Raw genomic sequence first — 24,666 nt, 5'->3', positions numbered from 1 at the left:
ATGGCTTGATGTTCAGTGGTGGGGTCATGGTCCAGGGAGAGGTAGGAGGAAGTGTCTGCGAGTTGACGCTCAGCCTCCGCGTGGTAGAGGTCAGTGCGCCAGACAACAACAGCACCACCCTTGTCAGCGGGTTTGATGACAATGTCAGGGTTGGACCTGAGAGAATGGAGTGCAGTAAGTTCAGAGAGAGACAGGTTAGAATGGGTGAGAGGAGCAGAGAAATTGAGACGACTAATGTCGCGCCGACAGTTCTCAATGAAAAGATCGAGAGAAGGTAAGAATCCAGAGGGAGGGGTCCAGGTGGAGGGAGAATATTGAAGATGGGTAAAAGGATCCGTTGAACTGGGAGAGGACTCCTGCCCAAAGAAGTGAGCCCGGAGACGAAGACGGCGGAAGAAGAGTTCAGTATCATGCCGAGCCCGAAATTCATTGAGGTGAGGGCGTAAGAGTATGAAACTAAGTCCTTTGCTGAGCACTGAACGTTCAGCATCGGAGAGGGGAAGGTCAGGGGGTATAGTGAATACACGGCTGGGGTTGGGATTGGAAGATGGGGTGGGGACGGAGGGACAGGCAGGGTTGGAGGGTCCTAGATGGGTGTTGGTGTCGATGAGTTGTTGGAGCTTGCGTTCCTTAGCACTTGAGAGAAAGAGAAAAAGTTTCTTGTTGAGGCGTCGGATGAGCCGAAGGATAAAATGAAACTGGGGGCACGCGCAGCTTTGAAAAAGGGTACGGCGGTGCTGCTGGAGGGAGAGGTCGAGTGTGTTTTGCAGAACACCTGCGGTCTGTCCGCAAGAATGACCCAAACCTCCCTGTCGCTTGCCATTTTAACACTCCACCCTGCTCTCTTGCCCACATGTCTGTCCTTGGCTTGCTGCATTGTTCCAGTGAAGCCCAACGCAAACTGGAGGAACAACACCTCATCTTCCGACTAGGGACTTTATAGCCTTCCGGACTGAATATTGAATTCAACAACTTTAGGTCGTGAGTCCCCTCCCCCATCCCCACCCCCTTTCTGTTTCCCCCTTCTTTTTTTTTTTTTCCCCAATAAATTATAAAGATTTTCCTTTTCCCACCTATTTCCATTATATAAAAAAAAACCCACTAGAGCTATACCTTGAGTGCCCTACCATCCATTCTTAATTAGCACATTCGTTTAGATAATATCACCAACTTTAACTTTAACACCTATGTGTTCTATTGTACTATTGTTGTTGACATCTTTTGATGATCTGCTTCTATCACTGCTTGTTTGTCGCTACAACCACACCAACCCCCTCCACCTCTCTGTCTCTCTATCTCTCCGCCCCCCACACACACACCTTAAACCAGCTTATATTTCAGCTCTTTCCTGGACTCGAACTCAAGTTCTGTCGAAGGGTCATGAGGACTCGAAACGTCAACTCTTTTCTTCTCCGCCGATGCTGCCAGACCTGCTGAGTTTTTCCAGGTAATTCTGTTTTTGTTTTGGATTTCCAGCATCCGCAGTTTTTTTGTTTTTATCTCTGTGTTTAATTGACTGCCACTGCTCTTCAAGAAATGCCTACCTCCTTGAAGAAGTTCTGTTCCTCTCTGCGACAAGATTTCCGGCTTTCTCTGTTGCCTTGTTCACCTTCATTGCTTTCCATTTCTCTCCTAGTGTTTGACAAGGTATTTACTAAAACCCGCTTTCACAGCCATATCTCCTTTCTCAGTGACTGTCTCCGTCTCCGACTTACCCCACATGGATTTCAACTGAAATTCCACCCCTCATGTTTCGAACCCACCCAGGATTACAGGTATCTCCGGGACATAAAATGTTTCTCGGACTGCTGTTCCCGTCACATTCTGAAATCCACTCTCAGAGCCATGCGCCGCCATATGAACACACTCGACCTCTCCCTCCAGCAGCACCGCCGTACCCTTTTTCAAAGCTGCGCGTGCCCCCAGTTTCATTTTATCCTTCGGCTCATCCGACGCCTCAACAAGAAACTTTTTCTCTTTCTCTCAAGTGCTAAGGAACGCAAGCTCCAACAACTCATCGACAACAACACCCATCTAGGACCCTCCACCCCTGCCTGTCCCTCCGTCCCCACCCCATCTTCCAATCCCAACCCCAGCCGTGTATTCACTATACCCCCTGACCTTCCCCTCTCCGATGCTGAACGTTCAGTGCTCAGCAAAGGACTTAGTTTCATACCCTTACGCCCTCACCTCAATGAATTTCGGGCTCTGTACTCTTCTTCCGCCGTCTTCGTCTCCGGGCTCACTTCTTTGGGCAGGAGTCCTCTCCCAGTTCAACGGATCCTTTTACCCATCTTCAATATTCTCCCTCCACCTGGACCCCTCCCTCTGGATTTTTACCTTCTCTCGATCTTTTCATTGAGAACTGTCGGCGCGACATTAGTCGTCTCAATTTCTCTGCTCCTCTCACCCATTCTAACCTGTCTCTCTCTGAACTTACTGCACTCCATTCTCTCAGGTCCAACCCTGACATTGTCATCAAACCCGCTGACAAGGGTGGTGCTGTTGTTGTCTGGCGCACTGACCTCTACCACGCGGAGGCTGAGCGTCAACTCGCAGACACTTCCTCCTACCTCTCCCTGGACCATGACCCCACCACTGAACATCAAGCCATTGTTTCCAGGACTGTCACTGACCTCATCTCCTCTGGGGATCTCCCTCCCACAGCTTCCAACCTGATAGTTGCCCAACCTCGGACGGCCCGCTTCTATCTCCTACCCAAAATCCACAAACAGAACTGCCCCGGTAGACCGATCGTCTCAGCTTGCTCCTGCCCCACAGAACTCATTTCTCGTTATCTTGACTCCCTTCCCTCTCCCCTTGTCCAGTCCCTTCCCACCTACATCCGTGATTCCTCTGACACCTTACGTCACATCAACAATTTCCAGTTCCCTGGCCCCTACCGCTTCCTCTTCACCATGGACGTCCAATCCCTCTACACCTCCATCCCCCACCAGGATGGTCTGAGGGCCCTTAGCTTCTTCCTCGAACAGAGGCCCGAACAATCCCCATCCACCACTACTCTCCTCCGTCTGGCTGAACTTGTTCTCACGCTGAACAATTTCTCCTTCAACTCCTCTCACTTCCTCCAAATAAAAGGTGTGGCTATGGGTACCCGCATGGGCCCCAGCTATGCCTGTCTCTTTATGGGGTATGTGGAACATTCCTTGTTGCAGTCCTACTCCGGCCCCCTTCCACAACTCTTTCTCCGGTACATCGATGATTATTTCGGTGCTGCTTCATGCTCTCGTCAGGACTTGGAAAAATTTATTAATTTTGCTTCCAATCTCCACCCCTCCATCATTTTCACGTGGTCCATCTCTGACTCTTCCCTTCCCTTCCTTGACCTCTCTGTCTCAATCTCTGGTGATAGACTGTCCACCAATATCCATTACAAACCCACCGACACCCACAGCTATCTCGACTACAGCTCCTCACACCCCACTTCCTGTAAGGACTCCATCCCATTCTCTCAGTTCCTTCGCCTCCGTCGCATCTGTTCCGATGATGCTACATTCAAAAACAGTTCCTCTGACATGTCCTCCTTCTTCCTTAACCGAGGTTTTCCACCCACGGTCGTTGACAGGGCCCTCAACCGTGTCCGGCCCATCTCCCGCGCATCCGCCCTCACTCCTTCTCCTCCCTCCCAGAAACATGATAGGGTCCCCCTTGTCCTCACTTATCACCCCACCAGCCTCCGCATTCAAAGGATCATCCTCCGCCATTTCCGCCAACTCCAGCATGATGCCACTACCAAACACATCTTCCCTTCACCCCCCTTATCGGCATTCCGTAGGGATCGCTCCCTCCGGGACACCCTGGTCCACTCCTCCATCACCCCCTACTCCTCAACCCCCTCCTATGGCACAACCCCTTGCCCATGCAAAAGATGCAACACCTGCCCCTTCACTTCCTCTCTCCTCACCGTCCAAGGACCCAAACACTCCTTTCAAGTGAAGCAGCATTTCACTTGCATTTCCCCCAACTTAGTCTACTGCATTCGTTGCTCCCAATGTGGTCTCCTCTACATTGGAGAGACCAAACGTAAACTGGGCGACCGCTTTGCAGAACACCTGCGGTCTGTCCGCAAGAATGACCCAAACCTCCCTGTCGCTTGCCATTTTAACACTCCACCCTGCTCTCTTGCCCACATGTCTGTCCTTGGCTTGCTGCATTGTTCCAGTGAAGCCCAACGCAAACTGGAGGAACAACACCTCATCTTCCGACTAGGGACTTTACAGCCTTCCGGACTGAATATTGAATTCAACAACTTTAGGTCGTGAGTCCCCTCCCCCATCCCCACCCCCTTTCTGTTTCCCCCTTTTTTTTTTTTTCCCCAATAAATTATAAAGATTTTCCTTTTCCCACCTATTTCCATTATATAAAAAAAATAAAAAAAAAAACCCACTAGAGCTATACCTTGAGTGCCCTACCATCCATTCTTAATTAGCACATTCGTTTAGATAATATCACCAACTTTAACTTTAACACCTATGTGTTCTATTGTACTATTGTTGTTGACATCTTTTGATGATCTGCTTCTAACACTGCTTGTTTGTCGCTACAACCACACCAACCCCCTCCACCTCTCTGTCTCTCTATCTCTCCGCCCCCCACACACACACCTTAAACCAGCTTATATTTCAGCTCTTTCCTGGACTCGAACTCAAGTTCTGTCGAAGGGTCATGAGGACTCGAAACGTCAACTCTTTTCTTCTCCGCCGATGCTGCCAGACCTGCTGAGTTTTTCCAGGTAATTCTGTTTTTGTCACAGATGTCAGTCTTCAGCCAATTCAATTCACTCTATATGATATTAAGGAACAACTGAAGGCACTGGATACTGCAAAGGATATGGGGCCTGACAACATTCCAGCAATAGTACTGAAAACTTGTGCTCCAGAACTTGCCACACACCTAGCCAAGCTGTTCCAGTACAGCTACAACACTGGCATCTACCCGGCTATGTGGAAAATTGCCCAGGTATGTCCTGTACACAAAAAGCAGGACAAATCCAACCCAGCCAATTACTGCCCCATCAATTTTGTCTCGATCATCTGTAAAGTAATGGAAGGGGTCATCAATAGTGCTCTCAAGCGGCACTTGCTTAGCAATAACCTGCTCACTGATGCCCAGTTTGTCTCCTGCCAGGGCCACTCAGCTCCTGACCTCATTGGTTCAAACATGGTAAAATGCTGCCTTGATGTCAAGGACAGTCACTTTCACTTACCTCAAGAGTTCAGCTCTTTTGTCCAAGTGTGGGCATCAAGGAGACCTAGCAAAACTGGAGTCAATGGGAATCAAGGGGAAATCTCTCCGATGGTTGGGGTCATACCTAGCACAAAGGAAGGTGGCTGTAGTTGTTGGAGGTCAGTCATCTCAGTCCCAGGACATCAGGGTAGTGTCCTTGGCCCAACGACCTTCACCTGCTTCATCAATGACCTTCCTTCCATCATAAGGTCAGAAGTGGGGATGTTCAGCACCATTCATGACTCCTCAGATAGTGAAGCAGTCCATGTCCATGTAGTTCGAAAATCCCACACAGTTATTCACCCAAGGGCAATGATGATCCATTTTTAATACACACATGTCACAGGCAGAACAATGATGACATCAGTCAGGTTTAATTACTTGACACCAATCACAATACCTGATGGCTCCATTTGCAGTTCTGGTGTAAAGAGGCAAATCCTTGGCAGCTCTTCTCTGAATTTCTTGCTGTGCTTCTGGTCTGCCTTCCCGTTCATACTGTTCCTGGACAATATCAAGGCTTGTGCTAACAAGTGGCAAGTAACATTTGTGCCACACAAATGCCAGGCAATAACCATGTCCAACATGAATCTAACCATCTCCCCTTGGCATTCAATGACATTCCCACTGCTGAATCCCCACTATCAACATCCTGGGGGTTACCATTGACCAGAAACTGAGATGGACTAGCCATATAAATACTGTGGCGGCAAGAGCAGGTCAGAGGATAGGAATCCTCCAGCGAGTAAGTCACCTCCTGACTCCCCAAAGCCTGTCCACCATCTACAAGGCACAAGTCAGGAGAATGATGAAATACTCTCAACTTGCCTGGCTAAGTGCAGCTCCAATAGTACTCAAGAACCTCAATACCATCCAGAATAAAGCAGTCTACTTAATCAGCATCCCATCCAGCACCTTAAACATTCGCTCCCTCCACCACCGATGCACAGTAGCAGCAGTGTGTACCATCTACAAAATGCACTGCAGGGACTCACTAACTCTCCTTCAACAGCGCCTTCCAAACCCATGACCACTACCATCTAGAAGGAAAAGGGCAGCAGATAGATGGAAACACCACCACCTGGAAGTTCCCCTCCAAGCCACTCACTATCCTGATTTGGAAATATATCACCGTTCCTTCAATGTCACTGGGTCAAAATCCTGGAACTCTCCCCTAACAGCACTGTGGGTGTACTGACACCACATGGACTGCAGTAGTTCAAGAAGGCAGCTCACCACCACCTTCTCAAGGGCAATAAGGGATGGGCAACACAGCAACAACCACACCCGTGAAAGAATAAATGAAAATAAATAAATTCTCTTTTACAATAAAATTCCTACTTGCAAAAAAATGTTTAAACAGCTGAGAGTGCCAGCAACTATTTGCATACCTTCACATTGTTCATATTCATTATGTTCCCACAATCATCCATGTACTGCTTCAAGTCTCTGTCCTGTAACAGGAACAAGAGCAAACAATAGTCAGAGCCAAATTATCAGAAAATATTAGCTTTGGATGAATTGTGTCTCATGGAAGGTGCAGACATCCAGTGGTGTTAAAGACCTGGATAAAGATCTTGAGGCAGGGGGTTGAGCTGGGTAAGGCAGTGTAGCTAGAACTGGTCAGCATTGAGGACAGCCAGCCGGCTCAGCTCTTGATCAACAGGATACTTGGGGTTGTATTTTCTGAAGGCTGTTAAGGGGCCCCAACTCTGTAGTAAAAAGCTGCCCCCGAGCCTGCACTCAGTGGCAGTGGAATCTGCTCAGCAAGCTTCCCAAAGGGTGGCAGTCTGTGGACCCGGGGTCCCAGTCAGGAAGCTGGAGCTCAGAGGCCTGAGTGCTACCACTAGGAGAGGTGATTGCTGCTGAAGAACACAAGAGGTGGAGGACCTATGGTGGAAAAAATAAGAAAAAAGGCAAAAGCAATTCATGTGTTGGGGAGGGAATCCCACTGGGAATGTTGTTGGGGATGAGTGGGACCATCTTCCTTGCCCATAGCCCTCTCTTTGATCCAAAGATCATTTCTCCCAACTGCCCCCCTCCCCCCACCTCCCTACCTCCCCAGGCTGCCGCTGGCAGGCTGCCTTCATTTATCTGGCAGCACATGGCGGCAGCATTGCCCATGTCAGTATGATACTGAAGGTACCATAAAATGGTCCCTAATTGGGCCTTTAGTTCTGGAATTCAGCTGCTCACCTTCTTGGAGTCAGCAGCTTCTCCACATCTGGTCCCAATGTCAGTAAATTGCGCCAATGGCATGACTGTCACAGGGAGCCGACCCAAACTGGTCCCCCACAATTTAGCTGATACTTGCTTCCCAGGCTGCATCCCGGGGTCCAGTAAAATCCTGGCCTTGATGTCCAATGCTCAGGATTGACCAGAGTGAGGTACCAGGGAAGGATTTTGCAGTGAATGAGTGGAGTTTGTGATGGATTATTGTATCATTAAGTTGCACCATGGGATAATAACCAGACAGAAATATAAAGAAGTAACAAGATAAGAAAAGGCCATTCATCTGAACCGGTCCACATCTAGTTTAGTCTCCACATTGGTAAATAGGACTACCTCTGTTTTTGATGTACGCTAATGACCTGAACTTGGGGTACAGTGCATAATTTCAAAATTTGAAGGTGACATGGAACTTGTAAGTGTAGTAAACAGTGAAAGGATAGTGGTAGGCCTCAAGGGGACATAGACAGGTTGGTGGAATGATAGAATCTCAGGATACTCCACTGTCTCCTCCCACGAGTCCAATAAACAGCCATTCACCACTGCTCTGTCTCTTTTCCTTAGCCAATTTTGTATCCATGCTGTTATTGCTCCTATTATCTCAATTCTTTCAATAACTGTTAATAAGTCTAAGCTGTTGGACTTCATTAAATACCATCTGAAGTCCATATGCACCATCTATCAAGCTAGTTTGGCCCCAGCTGGAGTATTGTGTCCAATTCCAGACAGACCCTCCACTCAGAGGGTGGTGAAACTTTGGAATTCTCTCCGCAGAGGGCAGTGGAGGCTCAGTCATTCAGTGTGTTCAAGACGGAGAGCGATAGTTTTCTACATATTAAAAACATCTAGGGATATGGGAATAGTGCAGGAAAATGGCATTGAAGCAGAAGATCAGCCATGATCTCATTGAATGTTGGAGCAGGTTCGAGGAACTGAATGGCCTCCTCCTGCTCCTATTTATTATGTTCTAAATGTTAGAAAAAACGTGGTCATTGTTGTGGATACAGTAGAGATTTATTAGTATGGTTCCAGCGATGTGGAATCACAGTTATGTGGATAGACTGCAGAAGGTGGATTGACTTGTTTGGGGCACAGAAAGCTAAGAGGGCACTTGACAGAGATGTTTAAAAATGTGAAGATTTAAATAGAGTAAATAAAGTGAGTCTGTCCCAAATATCTGAAGGGTTAATACCCAGAGGACACAGATTTAAGGTGATTTACAAAGAAATAGAGTCAATTTGAAGAAAACCCTCTTTTCCCAGTGAGTGGTTAGGATTTGGAGTGTACTGTCCGACAGCAGAGTGGATACACATTCAGCAGGGAATTGGATAAATACATTGGGAAAAAATTGCAGGGAGATGGGAAAGGAGCAGGGGATCAGAACGCAATCAGATTGCTCTTGCAAAGAGCCGAGACAGACGTGATAGTTTCTGTGCTGGAATTATCTATGATTCTATCAGAAGCAGTGCAGAGTTTTAAAATCACACCTGATGGAATGGACATTGTGTGTGATTTTCTCCTCTTCCTCAGTATCTCCGTCAGCTTCTCCGATTGGATTGACAAACATTAGTCCCCACGTCTGGGGCTGGTAATAATGTCCTCATGGTGTAGAGTGGATCACAATATCACTGTCCCTGACTGGCTGAGATCTGTGGCTGTGGGGTGGATCAGTGTCACAGAATACTGTCCCTCCTACTCAAGACAGCAGATTACAGCCGATCAGCCAATGAGAGATTATATCAACCGGATTCTCTTACCAAGTATTCAAAGACCAGTGTTAGTGATTTCTCCGTGTGGATGATATCATGCAGCGTCACAATGTTGGCATGTTTGAGATCCTTCAGTAAGGACACTGTTAGCAGAAAGATAATCAATATCATTCACTGAGCAAAGGTGGAATCTGGAGTCAGTCTTCCTTTAATATAGGTTAAAACACAAAACTCAGAAACCAAGCACAGGCTCCCTTTTCCTCACCACACCGGTGAAAACCAACTCTTATATATACTTAAGGATAATGCCCTAACCTTTCCCAAATTCGGAATACCTGCTGTCAGTTACAGTGAGAGCATGCACTTCATTGTGATAGAATTGCAAAGTTAACACCCTAAACAGGTTTCAGATCGCTTCTTCTGAATCACTTCCCTTGGTACCAAAACTCATTTCACTCGGTTTTTTTTTCTGACCTGTGACTATAACTGGTATAGACAAACTGGGCACAAACCCACGTTATAATCTCTCAGCCAGTGACCCTAACCCACGTTATAATCTCTCAGCCAGTGACCCTAACCCACGTTATAATCTCTCAGCCAGTGACCCTAACCCACGTTATAATCTCTCAGCCAGTGACCCTAACCCACGTTATAATCTCTCAGCCAGTGACCCTAACCCACGTTATAATCTCTCAGCCAATGACCCTAACCCACGTTATAATCTCTCAGCCAGTGACCCTAACCCACGTTATAATCTCTCAGCCAGTGACCCTAACCCACGTTATAATCTCTCAGCCAGTGACCCTAACCCACGTTATAATCTCTCAGCCAGTGACCCTAACCCACGTTATAGTCTCTCAGCCAGTGACCCTAACCCACGTTATAATCTCTCAGCCAGTGACCTTAACCCACATTATAATCTCTCAGCCAGTGACCCTAACCCATGTTATAAACTCTCAGCCAGTGACCCTAACTCACGTTATAATCTCTCAGCCAGTGACCCTAACCCACCCTCTGGAAGTTCCCATCCAAGCCACTCACCACCCTGACTTAGAATTGTATGAACATATGGCATACGAATTAGGAGTAAGAACGTAGGAACAGTGTACAAGATTATGAGGGCCATGGACAGGGTGGATAGGGAGCAGCTGTTCCCCTTAGTTGAAGGGTCAGTCATGAGGGGGCATCAGTTCAAGGTGAGGGGCAGGAGGTTTAGGGGGATGTAAGGAAAAACATTTTTACCCAGAGGGTGGTGACAGTCTGGAATGTGCTGCCTGGGAGGGTGGTGGAGGTGGGTTGCCTCACATCCTTTAAAAAGTACCTGGATGAGCACTTGCCATGCCATAACATTCAAGGCTATGGGCCAAGTGCTGGTAAATGGGATTAGGTAGGTAGGTCAGGTGTTTCTCACGTGTCAGTGCAGAATCGATGGGCTGAAGGGCCTCTTCTGCACTGTGATTCTGTGATTCTGATTTCAACTCCAATAAATTGGTTAAGCATGATTTCCCTTTTACAAAACCATGTTGAGTCTGCCTGATTGCTTTGAATTTTTCTAAGTGCCCTGTTATAACATCTTTAATAATAGCTTCTAACATTTTCCCTATATCAGATGTTAAGCTAACTGGCCTTAGTTTCCTGATTTCTGCCTCCCACCCTTTTTGAATAATGCAGTTATATTTGCTATCTTCCAATCTAATGGAACCTTCCCCGAATCTAGTGAATTTTGAAAAATTAAAACCAGTGCATCCACTATCTCGCTAGCCACTTCTTTCAAGACCTTAGGGTGAAATCCATCCAGATCTGAGGATTTGTCAACCCGCAGCCGCAACAATTTGCTCAATACCACTTCCCTGGTGATTGCAATTTTCCCGAGATCCCCCCCTCACTTCCATTTCCTGGTTTACCACTATTTCCGGGATGTTACTTCTGTCCTCCATAATGAAGACCAACTCCAAATACCTGTTTAATTCATCTGCCATTTCCCTACTTTCCATTATCAATTCCCCAAATGCACCCTCTATAGGACCAATGCCCACCTTGTTAACTCTTTTCTTATTTAAATATCTATAGAAACTCTTACTATCCGTCTTTATGTTACGAGCTAGCTTTCTCTCATACTCTAATTTTTCCCTCCTTGTTAATCTTTTTCTCATCCTTTGCTGTTCTTTATATTGGTTCTAATCTTCTGACCTGCTGCCCGTCTTTGCATAATTATGTTTTTTTTCGTTAAGTTTGATACTGTCTTTAACTTTTTTAGTTAACCACGCATGGTGGGCTCTCCCCTTGGAATTTTTCTTCCTCACTGGAATGTATATATTCCGTGTATTCTGAAATATCTCTTTAAATGTCTACCACTGAACTTCTATTGACATAACCCTTAGCCTCATTTGCTAATTCATTCTAACTAGCTCTGCTACCATTCCCTCAGAATAATAGTCTTGGGCACGCTCATTTCTCCCTCAAAATGAATGTGAAATTCAATCATATTATGATCACTGATACCTAGGGATGCCTTCATTATGAGCCAATCAATTAATCCTATCTTGTTGCTCAATACCAGGTCTAGTATAGCCTGCTCTCTGGTTGGCTTGAGAATGTGCTGTTCTAAGAAGCTAACCCAAAAACATTCTATGACTTCCTCATCTACACGACCTTTGCTCATCTGATCTTTCCAGTCCATATTTAGATTAAAACCCTCCATTATTAAAATAAAATTTCATTCACAGGACGTGGGCTTCACTGGCTGAGGATATATATATTGCCCATCTCTAGTTGCCTTGAGGAGGTGGTGGTGAGCTGCTTTCTTGAACTGCTGCAATCCATGTGCTGTAGGTACACCCACACTGAACTCTAACAACCACAACCATCTTCCTTTGTGCTGGGTATGACTCCAACCAGCGGAAACTCTTCCCCCTGATTCCCATCGACTCCAGTTTTGCTGGGGCTCCTTGATGCCACACTCGGTCAAATGCCGCCTTGACGTCAAGGGCAGTCATTCTCATCTCACCTCGGGAGTTCAGCTCTTCTATCCATGTTTAGGCCAAGGCTGTAATGAGGTCAGGAGCTGAGTGATCCTGGCAGAGCCCAAACTGGGCATTAGTGGGCAGGTTATTGCTAAGCAAGTGCTGCTTGATAACACTGTTGATGATCCCTTCCATTACTTTACTGATGATCAAGAATAGACTGATGGGGTGGTAATTGGCTGGGTTGGATTGTCCTGCTTTTTGTGTACAGGACATACCTGGGCAATTTTTCACATAGCTGGGTAGATGCCAGTGTTATAGCTGTACTGGAACAGCTTGGCTAGGGGTGCATCAAATTCTGGAGCACAAGTCTTCAGTACTATTGCTGGAATGTGGTCAGGGCCCATAGCCTTTGCAGTATCCAGTGCGTTTCTTGATATCATGTGGAATGAATTGAATTGGCTGAAGACTGGCATCTGTGATGCTGGGGACCTCCGGAGGAGGCCGAGATGGATCATCCACTCGGCACTTCTGGCTGAAGATTGTTGCAAATGCTTCAGCCTTATCTTTTGCACTGATGTGCTGGGCTCCTCCATCATTGAGGATGGGGATATTTGTGGAGCCTCCTCCTCCAGTGAGTTGTTTAATTGTCCACCACCATTCACGACTGGGTGTGGCAGGACTGCAGAGCTTGGATCTGATCTGTTGGTTGTGGGATCGCTTAGCTCTGTCTATCACTTGCTCTTATGGTGTTTGGTACGCAAGGAGCCCAGTCTTATGGCTTCACCAGATTGACACCTCATTTTTAGGTATGTCTGGTGCTGTTCCTGGCATGCCCTCCTGCGCTGTTCATTGAAGCAGGGTTGATCCCCTGGCTTGATGGTAATGGTAGATTGGGGGATATGCCAGGCCATGAGTTACAGATTGTGTTCGAGTACAATTCTGCTGCTGCTGATGGCCCACAGTGCCTCATGGATGCCCAGTCTCGAGTTGCTAGATCTGTTTGAAATCTATCCCATTTAGCACGGTGGTAGTGCCACACAACACGATGGAGGGTATCCTCAATGTGAAGGCGGGGCTTCATCTCCATAATAACTGTGCGGTGTCACCCCTACCAGTACTGTCATAGACAGATGCATCTGCGACAGGCTGGTTGGTGAGCATGAGATCAAGTATGTTTTTCCCTCTTGTTGGTTCCCTCACCACCTGCCACAGACCCAGTCTAGCAACTATGTCCTTTAAGACTCGGCCAGCTCAGTCAGTAGTGGTGCTACTGAGCCACTGTTGGTGATGGACATTGAAGCCCCCCTACCCAGAGTACATTCCGCGCCCTTGCCACCCTCAATGCTTCTTCCAAATGCTGTTCAACATTGGGGGAAGAACTGACTCATCAGCTGAGGGAGGGTGGTACATGGTAATCAGCAGGAGGTTTCCTTGCCCATGTTTGGCCTAATGCCCTGAGACCTCATGGGATCAGGAGTTGACGTTGAGGACTCCCAGGGCAACTCCCTCCGGACTGTATACTACTGTGCCGCCACCTCTGCTGGGCCTGTCCTGCCGGTAGGACAGGACATACCCAGGGATGGTGATGGTGGTGTCTGGGATATTATCTGTAAGGTATGATTCTGTGAGGATGACTATGTCAGGCTGTTGCTTGACTCGTCTGTGAGACAGCTCTCCCAATTTTGGCAGTACCCCCCAGATGTTAGTAAGGAGGATTTTGTAGGGCTGCAATTGTTGTTGTCATTTCTGGTGTCTAGGTCGATGCCGGGCGGTCCGTCTGGTTTCATTCCTTTTTTGTAACTTTGTAGTGGTTTGTTACAACGGAGTAGCTTGTTAGGACATTCCAGAGGGCATTTAAGAGTCAACCACATTGTTGTGGGTCTGGAGTCACATGTAGGCCAGACTAGATAAGGACGGCAAATTTCCTTCCCTGAAGGACATTAGTCAACCAGATGGGTTTATACAACAATCGACAATGGTTTCAATTCAAATTCCACATCTGCCGTGGTGGGATTCAAGCTTGGGTCCCCAGAGCATTACCCTGGCTCCTTGGATTACCAATTCAGCGACAAGACCACTACGCTATTATAAAAGCTAAATGCTGCGAATGCTGGAAATCCAAATCAAAACCAAAAATACCTGGAAAAGCTCAGCAAGTCTAGCAGCATCTGTGGAGAGGAGCACAGTTAACATTTTGAGTATTGTCTCTCCTCATGTACCTTTCTGATCAACTCCCATTATCCCTTCTTTTATGCTCTGTCCTACTGTCTAGTTACAATTAGGAGGCCTGTACACCACTCCCACAAGTGAATTCTTGTCTTTATCATTCCTCATCTCAACCCAAACCGCTTCTACATCCTGGTTTCCTGAACCTAGGTCATCCCTCTCTATTGTGCTAATACCATCATTAATTAACAGAGCCTCCCCTCCACCTTTTCCTAACTTCCTGTCCTTCCTAAATGTCACGTACCCTTCAATATTCAGGTCCCAATCTATGTCATCCTGCAGTCATGTCTCTGTAATGGCTATCAGATCATACTTATTTATTTTTATTTGCGCTATCAGTTCATCTGTTTTGTTTCAAATGTTACATGCTTTTAGATATAGAGCCTTTAGTTTTGTCCTTTTATTTTTGTAATACCGAGCCTTATCTGCTGATTTACTCTTAGATTTGCACTCTTTGCCCCTTTCTTTCATGGTCTGTTTATCATTTCTGATATTCATACATTTCTCTCTTGCCTTGTCTATACTCTTTGGTTTACCACATCTTCCCAAATTTGACCCCCACTATTCAGTTTAAAAGCCTCGCTACTTCCCAGTAATGCAGCTCGCAAGGACACCAGCTCCAGCTCAGTTCGAGTGTAGACAGTCCCAAAGGTATAGCCCCCACTTGCCCCAGTACTGGTGCCAGTGCCCCACAAACCAGAACCCACTTCTCCCATATTAGTCTTTGAGTCATACATTCATCGCTATAATCTTATGTGCCCTTTGCCAATTTGCATGTGGTTCAGGTCAAGTTTTTGCTTCCTAATTTGGTACCTAGCTCCTCATACTAACTCCTAGCATCCTCATACTAACTATCCTTCCTCATCCTGCCTATGTCATTGCTATCTACATGGATCACCACCACTGGATCCTCCCCCTCCCACTGCAAGTTCCTCTCCAGCCATGATCACATGTCCCAAACCCTGCCACTGGGCAGGCAACACAGCCACCTGGACTCTCTTTGCTGTAGAAAGCAGTGTCAATCCCCTCATTACACTATCCCCTACAACCACTACATTCCTTTTTGCTCCCCCCACTTGGATGGCTTCCTGTACCATGGTGCCATGGTCAGTTTGCTCACCCACCCTGCAGCCCCCACTCTCATCCTAACAAGCTGAGAGAACCTCTTACCTGTTGGACAGTTGCAGGGGCTGACACTCCAGTCTGCTGGATCCCCTTACTTGCCTCAGCTACAGTCACACCCTCTCATCCCTGACCACCTTCCAACTCAAAAGATCCTAAGATAATGGGTGTGACCACCATTCCTTCACTGTCACTGGGTCAAAATCCTGGAACTCCCTCCCTAACAGCACTGTGGGTGTACCTACACTACAAGGACTGCAGAGATTCAAGAAGGCAGCTCACCACCACCTTCTCAAGGGCAATTAGGGATGGGCAATAAATGCTGGCCTAGCCAGCCTTGCCAATATCACATGAAATAATTATAATTCCTAACACTGACCTTTTTCCTTTTCTATCCTCAGGATTCAGACAGAAACTCTGCACATTTTCCCCCATTTCTTCCTCTCAAACATCTTCCTGGACACTGCTATCCAGCCCTAACAGAAACAAAATTACCTGGAAAAACTCAGCAGGTCTGGCAGCATCAGCGGAGAAGAACAAATTTGATGTTTCGAGTTCTCATGACCCTTCAACAGAAGAGTCATGAGGACTCGAAACGTCAACTTTGTTCTTCTCCGCTGATGCTGCCAGACCTGCTGAGTTTTTCCAGGTAATTCTGTTTTTGTTTTGGATTTCCAGCATCCGCAGTTTTTTGTTTTTATCACTGCTATCCTTTGCTTTCCTTTTTAAAATCACACCTAATGCTGACACGATGCCCCTCACGTTCAATGCTAACTAAATACTCCAACAGCTTCAGCTCATTATTTACCAGCATTTCAAACTCATCTCTTTCATCACTTCTAGCAAAGATATGCATCTTATAATATCACAGACTCCTTCCAAATAATTGCTTATCTGTGTTAACTACACTTGCCCTGTTCCCTAATTGAAATCAATCACAAGCATTTTATTGATCCCAGTCAAGATGAATGGGTCTTCTGAGTTCAGATCAAGGGCTAGTCAATGATCTGGCCTTCCTTTCCCTGTCCGATAGGCCCTTAGGATGAGCAGGAACAAGAAAAGTGAAAAAAAATGTGTTGGGTTCTGAAAGGTTAATTTTACCAAAATATATCTACTTGTGACATTCTTCCCTGGGGAAGTATCCTCAATGCCCATCACTGCTGCACAAGGAGGAGCAGGCAGTGCACATTCCAATCCAGAAAGACAGTTGGTGAAGCATAGAACCGGAACCAATCTAAAACAGTTTTATAAGGTTTATTTGCAGCACATTACAAGCATACAGTGCCTAACCCAATAATCATAATTTCAGTCTACGTTTATTTTTTTGGGCTCAACTTCTCATTTCTGATCAGACTGTGTCTGTGTGATGCGTTTTTATTTTTTTTTCTCAAGTTTTTAGTAACTAATAAACTTACTCTTTCTTTGACTCAAGAAAGCCTGGTTAAATTGGCTCCTTCTAAAACAAATACATTTGGACTGGGGAAAAGGTACCCATGAGGGAAGGGATCCTTTTTAAATTAACCTTGTTGCGACCAACTGAGGAGTTTAAATAAAGAAGGGTGTCAGTTCATCCCTCCTCACCCAGGAGCACAACAAAATTGGGGTCCTGTTTGGGAAGTTAACAAATTGGGGGACCTCACCCAGGAGCCAGTCATAATAACTTTCTCCCACATGAAGCAAGTGAACGGCCTCTCCCAAGTGTGAACTCACTAGTGTGCCAGCAGTTGTGACAACTGAGTGAATCCCTTCCCACACACACAGCAGCTGACCGGCCGCTCCCCTGTGTGACTGTAGCCATGTGTTTCCAGCAGTGATGGGTAGAATAGGAGCACATAAATCAATCCCCAACAAAAACAGAAACAGAAATATCTGGAAAAACTCAGCAGGTCTGGCAGCACTGCAGAGAAGAGAACAGTTCTGCCGAAGGGTCATGAGGACTCGAAACATCAACTGTTCTCTTCTCTGCTGATGCTGCCAGACCTGCTGAGTTTTTCCATGTATTTCTGTTTCTGTTTTTGTTTTGGATTTCCAGCATCCGCAGTTATTTTGTTTTTAAATCAATCCCCAGTTAAGCCCACTACCTGCCTACAATCAAATATCATTATTATACAATTAACAGCTCACTCACTCAAACCATGATTATTTTAAACCTATCCATCACAAAATGCTGACAATGTCACTTATTAAATCCAACAAGTTCCACATGCATTGCCTGCACAGGGATCCTTACTGCTCACATTAGGTACGTTGTGTCCTCTACAAGTAACTCTGATTTCTTATCTCTCTTCAACACCAAGCCCTGGATTTCCTCAATGCCCATTGTAATCTTGTTGTGTCAGAAGATTACACAAGGTGTGGGGTTAGGTTGCATTCAGGACTCCTGGGTACATTTAACTGTACACAAGGTGACAGGGTTTCTGGTGTAATTGTGTTATAGAGGTGTGCTCAGCAGTTTAGGCCCCAGAACATTTTAGTGTAGGAATAGCAATCCCACTGAAAATTGCAGCCTTCGTTCAGAGATTGAAGGAGGGGATGCTCAGAGCCTTCCCTCAACCCCATTGCATTGAAGGCACTTGATCAATATGTCTCCCACCTTCATCTGAACGGATTCTTGCCAGAACCATGAACCACAGAGCGCTGCGACAGACCCCCTGCCCCCCACACCCCCACGGACCCTGCACCCCTCCCCCCACTCATACCCCCCACACCACCCATCCCCCGGGCCCCCCACGGACCCTGCGCCCCCCCCCCACCCACCGGCCCCCCACCCTGCTGCACCCCCCACTCCCCCCCCATGGACACCATGCCCCTTGTTTCACCCCCCACAGACCCCGTGCCCCCATCCCACAGACCCCATGCCCCCTGTGCCCCCACCCTACGGACCCTGCACCCACTGTGCCCCCATCCCCCCCACAGACCCCGCGCCCCCCGCATGCCCCCACGCACCCCCCCACGGGCCCCACGCACGCCCATGCTCCCCACACCCCACCCCCTCGCTCTCCCCAACCCCCCCACACGCCCCCCCCAAGCCCTCCTGGGCCCCGTGACCCCCTGTATCCCCCTCCCCTGTGCCCGCCCCCCCACAGGCCCCACACCCCTCCACGCTCCCCCCACGAGCCCCCACAGGCCACCCCACACTGACTAAAAGACTGCATTTTCCTCTGTGTGAGCTCTCCTGCGGGAGGTGGAAGGTGCCAGGGACAGGATTCTATCTCTACACTCAGCAAGCCATCCAAGAGAGTCACCATTATCACCTGGGGAGAGGTGACCCAGGTACTCACTGCCAACCCTCCAGCACCTAGGCTACATAACAAGTTGAAGGGGAGGTCCACAGCTTTGTCTCTTTCTTTCTTGCTCATTCTAGGCACTAGTACCCTCAGCAACATCCTGCATACTGCAACATCCACACTGCTGACCCTTTGGGGCACCCACTCTCCTCATCCTGGACCATGCCTACACAGTTCCCTGACTCCTAGTAGCTGCCTTGTACAGCCCGAAATACCTTTCCCCATGGTTCTATTCAAATAGTGTGGAAGAGTGGTAGGAGGACTGATGGATGAGGAGGAAGGAGGAGAGGCAGCTTTGGAATAGAGCCAGCATACTCATTCCACCTCCCCTCTCTAGCATGCCACTTGTGAACAATAGCCACTAGCCCTGGGAGCTCCAGCCAGGGAAATGCACACAGTCCAGTTCAGCAAGTATTCACCAACAAACTCTTCCAACACTGGGCATCTGAGGGTGTGTGGAGTGAGCAGTCAGGCTGCCATTGGGCCATCTGGGGACGGGATGAGGGGAATGAGCAGGGGCAGTGGTCAATGTTGTGGGGCCTCCATTGGACACAGGGTGCCTGAACAGCAAGGGTCCCGCAGCCCACAACCAGGTCACCAGGTAAACCTTGGTGGTCTCATGGACAACCCTGCCATTGGCAAAATACCAGCAGTGGCAGGAGGTGGCCCTTAAATGGCCATTGACTGACCCAATAGCAGGCAGGCTGCCCAATGCCTTCCCCACTGTTAGTAACATTCCAGCGGAGGGGGTAAGACGATGACCCCACCCCCCAACACCCTCATCCCACCCCATCCAACCTCTAGCCATTGTTACACAGGACAGCTGCAGTTCTGAGACCTCAGTTATGTACCACATTTATTAGTAACCAGGATGAAGGAATAGGGAGCTCTATACATAAATTTGCAGAGGACAGCAAGTTAGGACAAAGAGTGCTAACTGAAGTAAGAAATTACAGAGGGAGATAGATAGGCTATGCGAGTGTGGGAATTAGTGGGATATACCAGCTCAATATGAGAGAGGGTGAGATTATTCACTTTGAGCTCAAGTAAAACAAATTGGAATATTCTCTCCAGAGAGAAAGGTGAGAATAGCAATGGGGTTTAGGTGCTCCTGTACAGGCCCAAACAGACGATGGGATAAGGGAAGGTACAAAATGAATATCTAAGGTACAGATGCAGCTGTCGGATTTGTCTTGTCCAGATCCTGAATGTACAGAGAACTGACCATGAGTCCCATAGCTGTGTAGAAAGGACAATTCAATATTTCTAGGGGAACAGGCAGAGTTAACAGATGGGCTGCAGCTTTAACGGACCAACAGTAAATTAGTTGAAGAATTAAACAGCGGCTAAATAAAAAAAGTTGCCAAGGCTAAGTGAAGAAATTTTAAGCACGTAAATTTCACAGCATTCTGGCAGAAAGCAGAGAGTCAGTGCTCAGGTGTTCCAGCCCCAGGACGGCCTTTCCTCATTTATAAAAACAAAAAAACTGCGGATGCTGGAAATCCAAAACAAAAACAGAATTACCTGGAAAAACTCAGCAGGTCTGGCAGCATCGGCGGAGAAGAAAAGAGTTGACTTTTCAGTCGTCATGACCCTTCGACAGAACTGTTCTCTTCTCTGCAGTGCTGCCAGACCTGCTGAGTTTTTCCAGATATTTCTGTTTCTGTTGGGGATTGATTTATGTGCTCCTATTCTACCCATCACTGCTGGAAACACATGGCTACAGTCACATGAGGACTCGAAACGTCAACTCTTTCCTTCTCCGCAAATGCTGCCAGACCTGCTGAGTTTTTCCAGGTAATTCTGTTTTTGTTTTGGATTTGCAGCCTCCTTTCCTCATTTACACGCGTTAATGAGTTAAGATAGGTGTTTCCAGGGCTCAGTGGGCTGGTGGGAGTGGGAAAATTTCCCGGCTCAGCCTGCCCGCCTTGGAAGGTGCGATTTTCGTTCCGGGAGTGGGTGTATGGAGCAGTTGAATTCTGGAGTTGGGCCCATCAAATCCAGAAACAGTTCGGAGCTGGTCACAGAGGTGGCCGAGTGCCGAGGTGGGCTGCTAAAAATATCACCGGTTTCGGATCTGAGGAGACTTATTGATAGAAACAGTGGACAAACTTGTAACGCTGTCAAGATCTGAACAAAAAATGGACGTGATAATTCAAATATTTTACCCTTTTGTAACATCATTGCAAACCTTATGTGTTACTTCAAATTTTCCCCATTCTAAATAGACAAGTCCATGAAAGTAAAATGAAATGAGCTATTGTCCAGAATCACCGAATTTACTATTATCACCACCAACATCATTGGTTACACCAGCTAACGTGTACATTTTACGAATAAAAATGCTGTCGAATAAATGGCTAAATTTATAACACTAACTTAGCAATCAGGACATGTGGTATTATGAGGATCAGAAACTTCTCTCAGTGTGTTCTTACCTTCCCTAATGGCCGTGCAAGGTGCTCCCTCCTCATGTTCTAAGCGAATCTCTTTCAATGCGACTAGGTTATCAGTGAGTTTACTCCTCCCCTTGAAAACTGTTGCATATGTACCCTGGAAGGAACATAGATATCAAACTGTGGCAGCACAGATAACTCAACGCTCGCCCGACTGCACGAAACAATAAGGAGAGAGAGGTTCCAATCATGACTTCATCATCCAAGTGCCGAAAACACATGCAGCATGAATTTTGTAAAGTATCTGACAATTTACACAGAGTTCTTCACGCAATGATAAAGTGTATCAGAAAAGGAAAAGCAGTGAATGTTGTGTTCGTACATCTGCAGAAAGCACTTGAATATGGAGCTTTCAAAATCTCAACATTCACCATGACATTTCTGCAGCTACTGATTTGCTCAATCACACCCTCACCTCCAGCTTTGATGCCTGAGTCTTTAAAACTATTATTCTCTCTCACCCTGCCATTGTCCTGGTACAGCCCTCATTTCTGCTCACAGAATCAGAATCTTAACGGCACAGAAGGAGGCCATTCGGCCCATTGTGTCTGCCCCGGCTCTCCAAATGAGTATTATGACCCAGTGCCATTGCCTGGCCTTTTCCCCATTCCCTTGCATGTTAGATGATTATTTAAATAGAAACAATGTCCTCTTGAATGCCTCAATCGAACCTGCCTCCACCATACTTCCAAGCAGTGCATTCCAGAACCAAACCACTCGTGAAAAAGTTTTTTCTCTTGTCACACTTGCCTGTTTTGCAAATCCCTAAATCTGTGCCATCTTGTTCTGGATCCTTTTACGAGCAGGTACAGCTTCTCGCCATCTACCCTGTCCAGCCCCCTTATGATTTTGAGCATCCCTATCAAATCTCCTCTTAGTCTTCTTCTTTCCAAAGAGAACAGTCCCAACCTTTCCAATCTATCCTCATAGCTGAAGTTTCTTATCCCTGGGACCATTCTTGTAAACCTCTTCTGCACTCTCTCCAATGTGTTCACATCCTTCCTATTAAGTGGTGCTCAGAACTGTACACAATATTCTAGCTGAGGTCTAACGAGTGTATTATATAAATTCAGCATAACCTCCCCGCTCTTGTACTCTATGCTCTTTTAATAAAGCCCAGGATGCTATACGCTTTATTAACTGCTTTCTCCACCTGTCCTACCACCTTCAATGATCTATGCACATATACACCCAGGTCTTTCTGCTCCTGCACCCCCTTCAAAATTTCACCCCTTATTTTATAATGTCTGTCCATGTTCTTCCTACCAAAATGCATCACCTCACACTCCTCTGCATTGAACTTCATCTGCCACCTATCTGCCCACTCCACCAACTTGTCTATGTCCTTTTGAAGTTCCACACCATCCTCCTCGCAGTTCACAACACTCCCAAGCTTTGTGCCATCCACAAACTTTGAAATTGTCCCCTGCACACCAAGATCTAGATCATTAATATATATCAGGAAGATCAAGGGTCCCAATAACAACCCCTGGGGAACTCCACTACAAACCTTCCTCCAGCCCGAAAAATATCCATTGACCATTATTCCCTGCTTCTTAATTTTCAGCCAATTTTGTATCCACATTGCTACTGTCCCTTTTGTTTCATGAGCAATAACTTTTCTCACAAGTCTGTTGTGTGGCACTGTTCAAATGCCTTTACAAAATCCATGTACACCACATCTACAGCCTTTACCCTCATCAGCCTCTTCTGTTATCTCTTCAAAAAACTCCAGTAAGTTAGTTAAGACACAATTTCCCATTTAGAGATCCACACTAGCTCTTCCTTATCAACCCATATTTTTCCATGTGACTATGAATTCTATCCCAAGTAGGTGGAGAGTGCAAGAGGAAGACTCTGGGACAGGCAGTCAGCAGCACCTAGAGGAGTCAGGAGTTGAAGAGAAGCGTGAGAGGAGTCAGGAGTTGAAGAGGAAAGCGAGAGGAGTCAGGAGTTGAAGAGGAATGCGAGAGGAGTCAGGAGTTGAAGAGGAAAGCAAGAGGAGTCAGGAGTTGAAGAGGAGCGTGAGAGGAGTCAGGAGTTGAAGAGGAGCGCGAGAGGAGTCAGGAGTTGAAGAGGAAAGCAAGAGGAGTCAGGAGTTGAAGAGGAATGTGAGAGGAGTCAGGAGTTGAAGAGGAGCGCGAGAGGAGCTGAGAGTTGAAGAGAAGCGTGAGAGGAGTTGGGAATTGAAGAGAAGCTGGGAGAGTAGGGGTGACTGAGGGAGAGCAGGGGTGACTGAGGGAGCTCGGTGAGAAGGGAAGAGGTGATCCTTTGAGTGCCATGAGTAGGGCCAGGTAAGCATTTACTACTTTTATTGCTTATAGCTTTTAACATCTTATTTTGTGGTTCATCGTTTCTAGGGGCTATATTCTGTAACAACAAGAAGCAGGGAAGGAGGGCCCGAGGGTAATTGATATCAAGTATCTTCCAAAAGGTTTAATTTAATTTAAGGGGGTAAGTCATAGCAGGAGAGCTCAAAGCCGTGGTGGGCTCCTCCTGCTCTATGTGGGAAGCCAGGAACATTTGCAGTGCCCGGGAACAGGATGTGTGTGGGAAGTGCCTCCAGCTGCAGCTCCTGGAAACCCGGGTTTTGGAGCTGGAGCAGTAGCTGGGGACACTGTGGAGTTTCCACGAGGTGGAGAGTATCATGGATAGCACGTATGGAAAAGTGGTCACACCGCAGGCTAAGAGTCCACGGGCAGGAAAGGAATGGGTGACCACCAGGCAGAGCAAGAGGACTAGGCAGGCAGTGCAGGAATTTCCTGTGGCTATTCCCATGCAAAACATACTGGATACTGTTAGGGGGAATGGCCTCTCAGGAGAAAACAGCAACAGACAAATTCATTGTACCGCGGTTGGCTCTGCTGCACAGCGGAGGAGTAAAAAATGTGGGAATGCAATAGTTATAGGGGATTTCATTGTAAGGGGAATAGATAGGTGTTTCTGTGGCTGCAAATGAGACTCCAACTCAGTTCTGTGGAAGGGTCATGAGGACTCGAAACGTCAACTCCTTTCTTCTCCCCAAATGCTGCCAGACCTGCTGAGTTTTTCCAGGTAATTCTGTTTTTGTTTTGGATTTCCAGCATCCGCAGTTTTTTGTTTATTTTTCTCTTTTTTTTTTCTCCAGGATGCTAGGGTCAAAGATGTCTCAGAGCGGCTGCAGGACATTCTGAAGGGGGAGGGTGAACAGCAGCCACTGGTTGTGGTACGCATTGGCACAAACGAAGAGGTCCTCAGAGCAGAATATAGGGAGTTAGGAAGTAAGTTGAAAAGTAGGACCTCAAAGGTAGTGATCTCAGGATTACTACCAGTGCCACGTGTTAGTCACAGTAGAAATAGCAGGATATATCTGATGAATACATGGCTGAAGAGATGGTGTGAGGGGGAGAGTTTTGGATTCCTGGGGCATTGGGAGCGGTTCTGG

The 24,666-nt window shown here is 47.0% G+C and overlaps 1 protein-coding gene across 1 annotated transcript in view; it reads right to left on the bottom strand.

The window, feature by feature from the left end:
• Positions 1 to 5,050: 5,050 nt before the first annotated feature.
• Positions 5,051 to 24,666, bottom strand: part of LOC121280018 (cyclin-dependent kinase 16-like) — a 47,615-nt gene continuing 27,999 nt past the window's right edge. The window contains exons 5-9 of the mRNA XM_041191647.1: positions 21,225 to 21,339; positions 9,234 to 9,328; positions 6,639 to 6,701; positions 5,648 to 5,751; positions 5,051 to 5,054 (exon numbers count right to left, since the gene is read on the bottom strand). Coding sequence (XP_041047581.1) covers positions 5,051 to 5,054; positions 5,648 to 5,751; positions 6,639 to 6,701; positions 9,234 to 9,328; positions 21,225 to 21,339 — 381 coding nt within the window. The remainder of the gene's footprint in view (positions 5,055 to 5,647; positions 5,752 to 6,638; positions 6,702 to 9,233; positions 9,329 to 21,224; positions 21,340 to 24,666) is intronic.

This window comes from Carcharodon carcharias, chromosome 7, assembly GCF_017639515.1.
Source record: "Carcharodon carcharias isolate sCarCar2 chromosome 7, sCarCar2.pri, whole genome shotgun sequence".
In the NCBI taxonomy this organism is placed as follows: domain Eukaryota; kingdom Metazoa; phylum Chordata; class Chondrichthyes; order Lamniformes; family Lamnidae; genus Carcharodon; species Carcharodon carcharias.
Note: the sequence above shows the minus strand (reverse complement) of the source record. Positions and strands in the feature narration are given on the sequence as shown.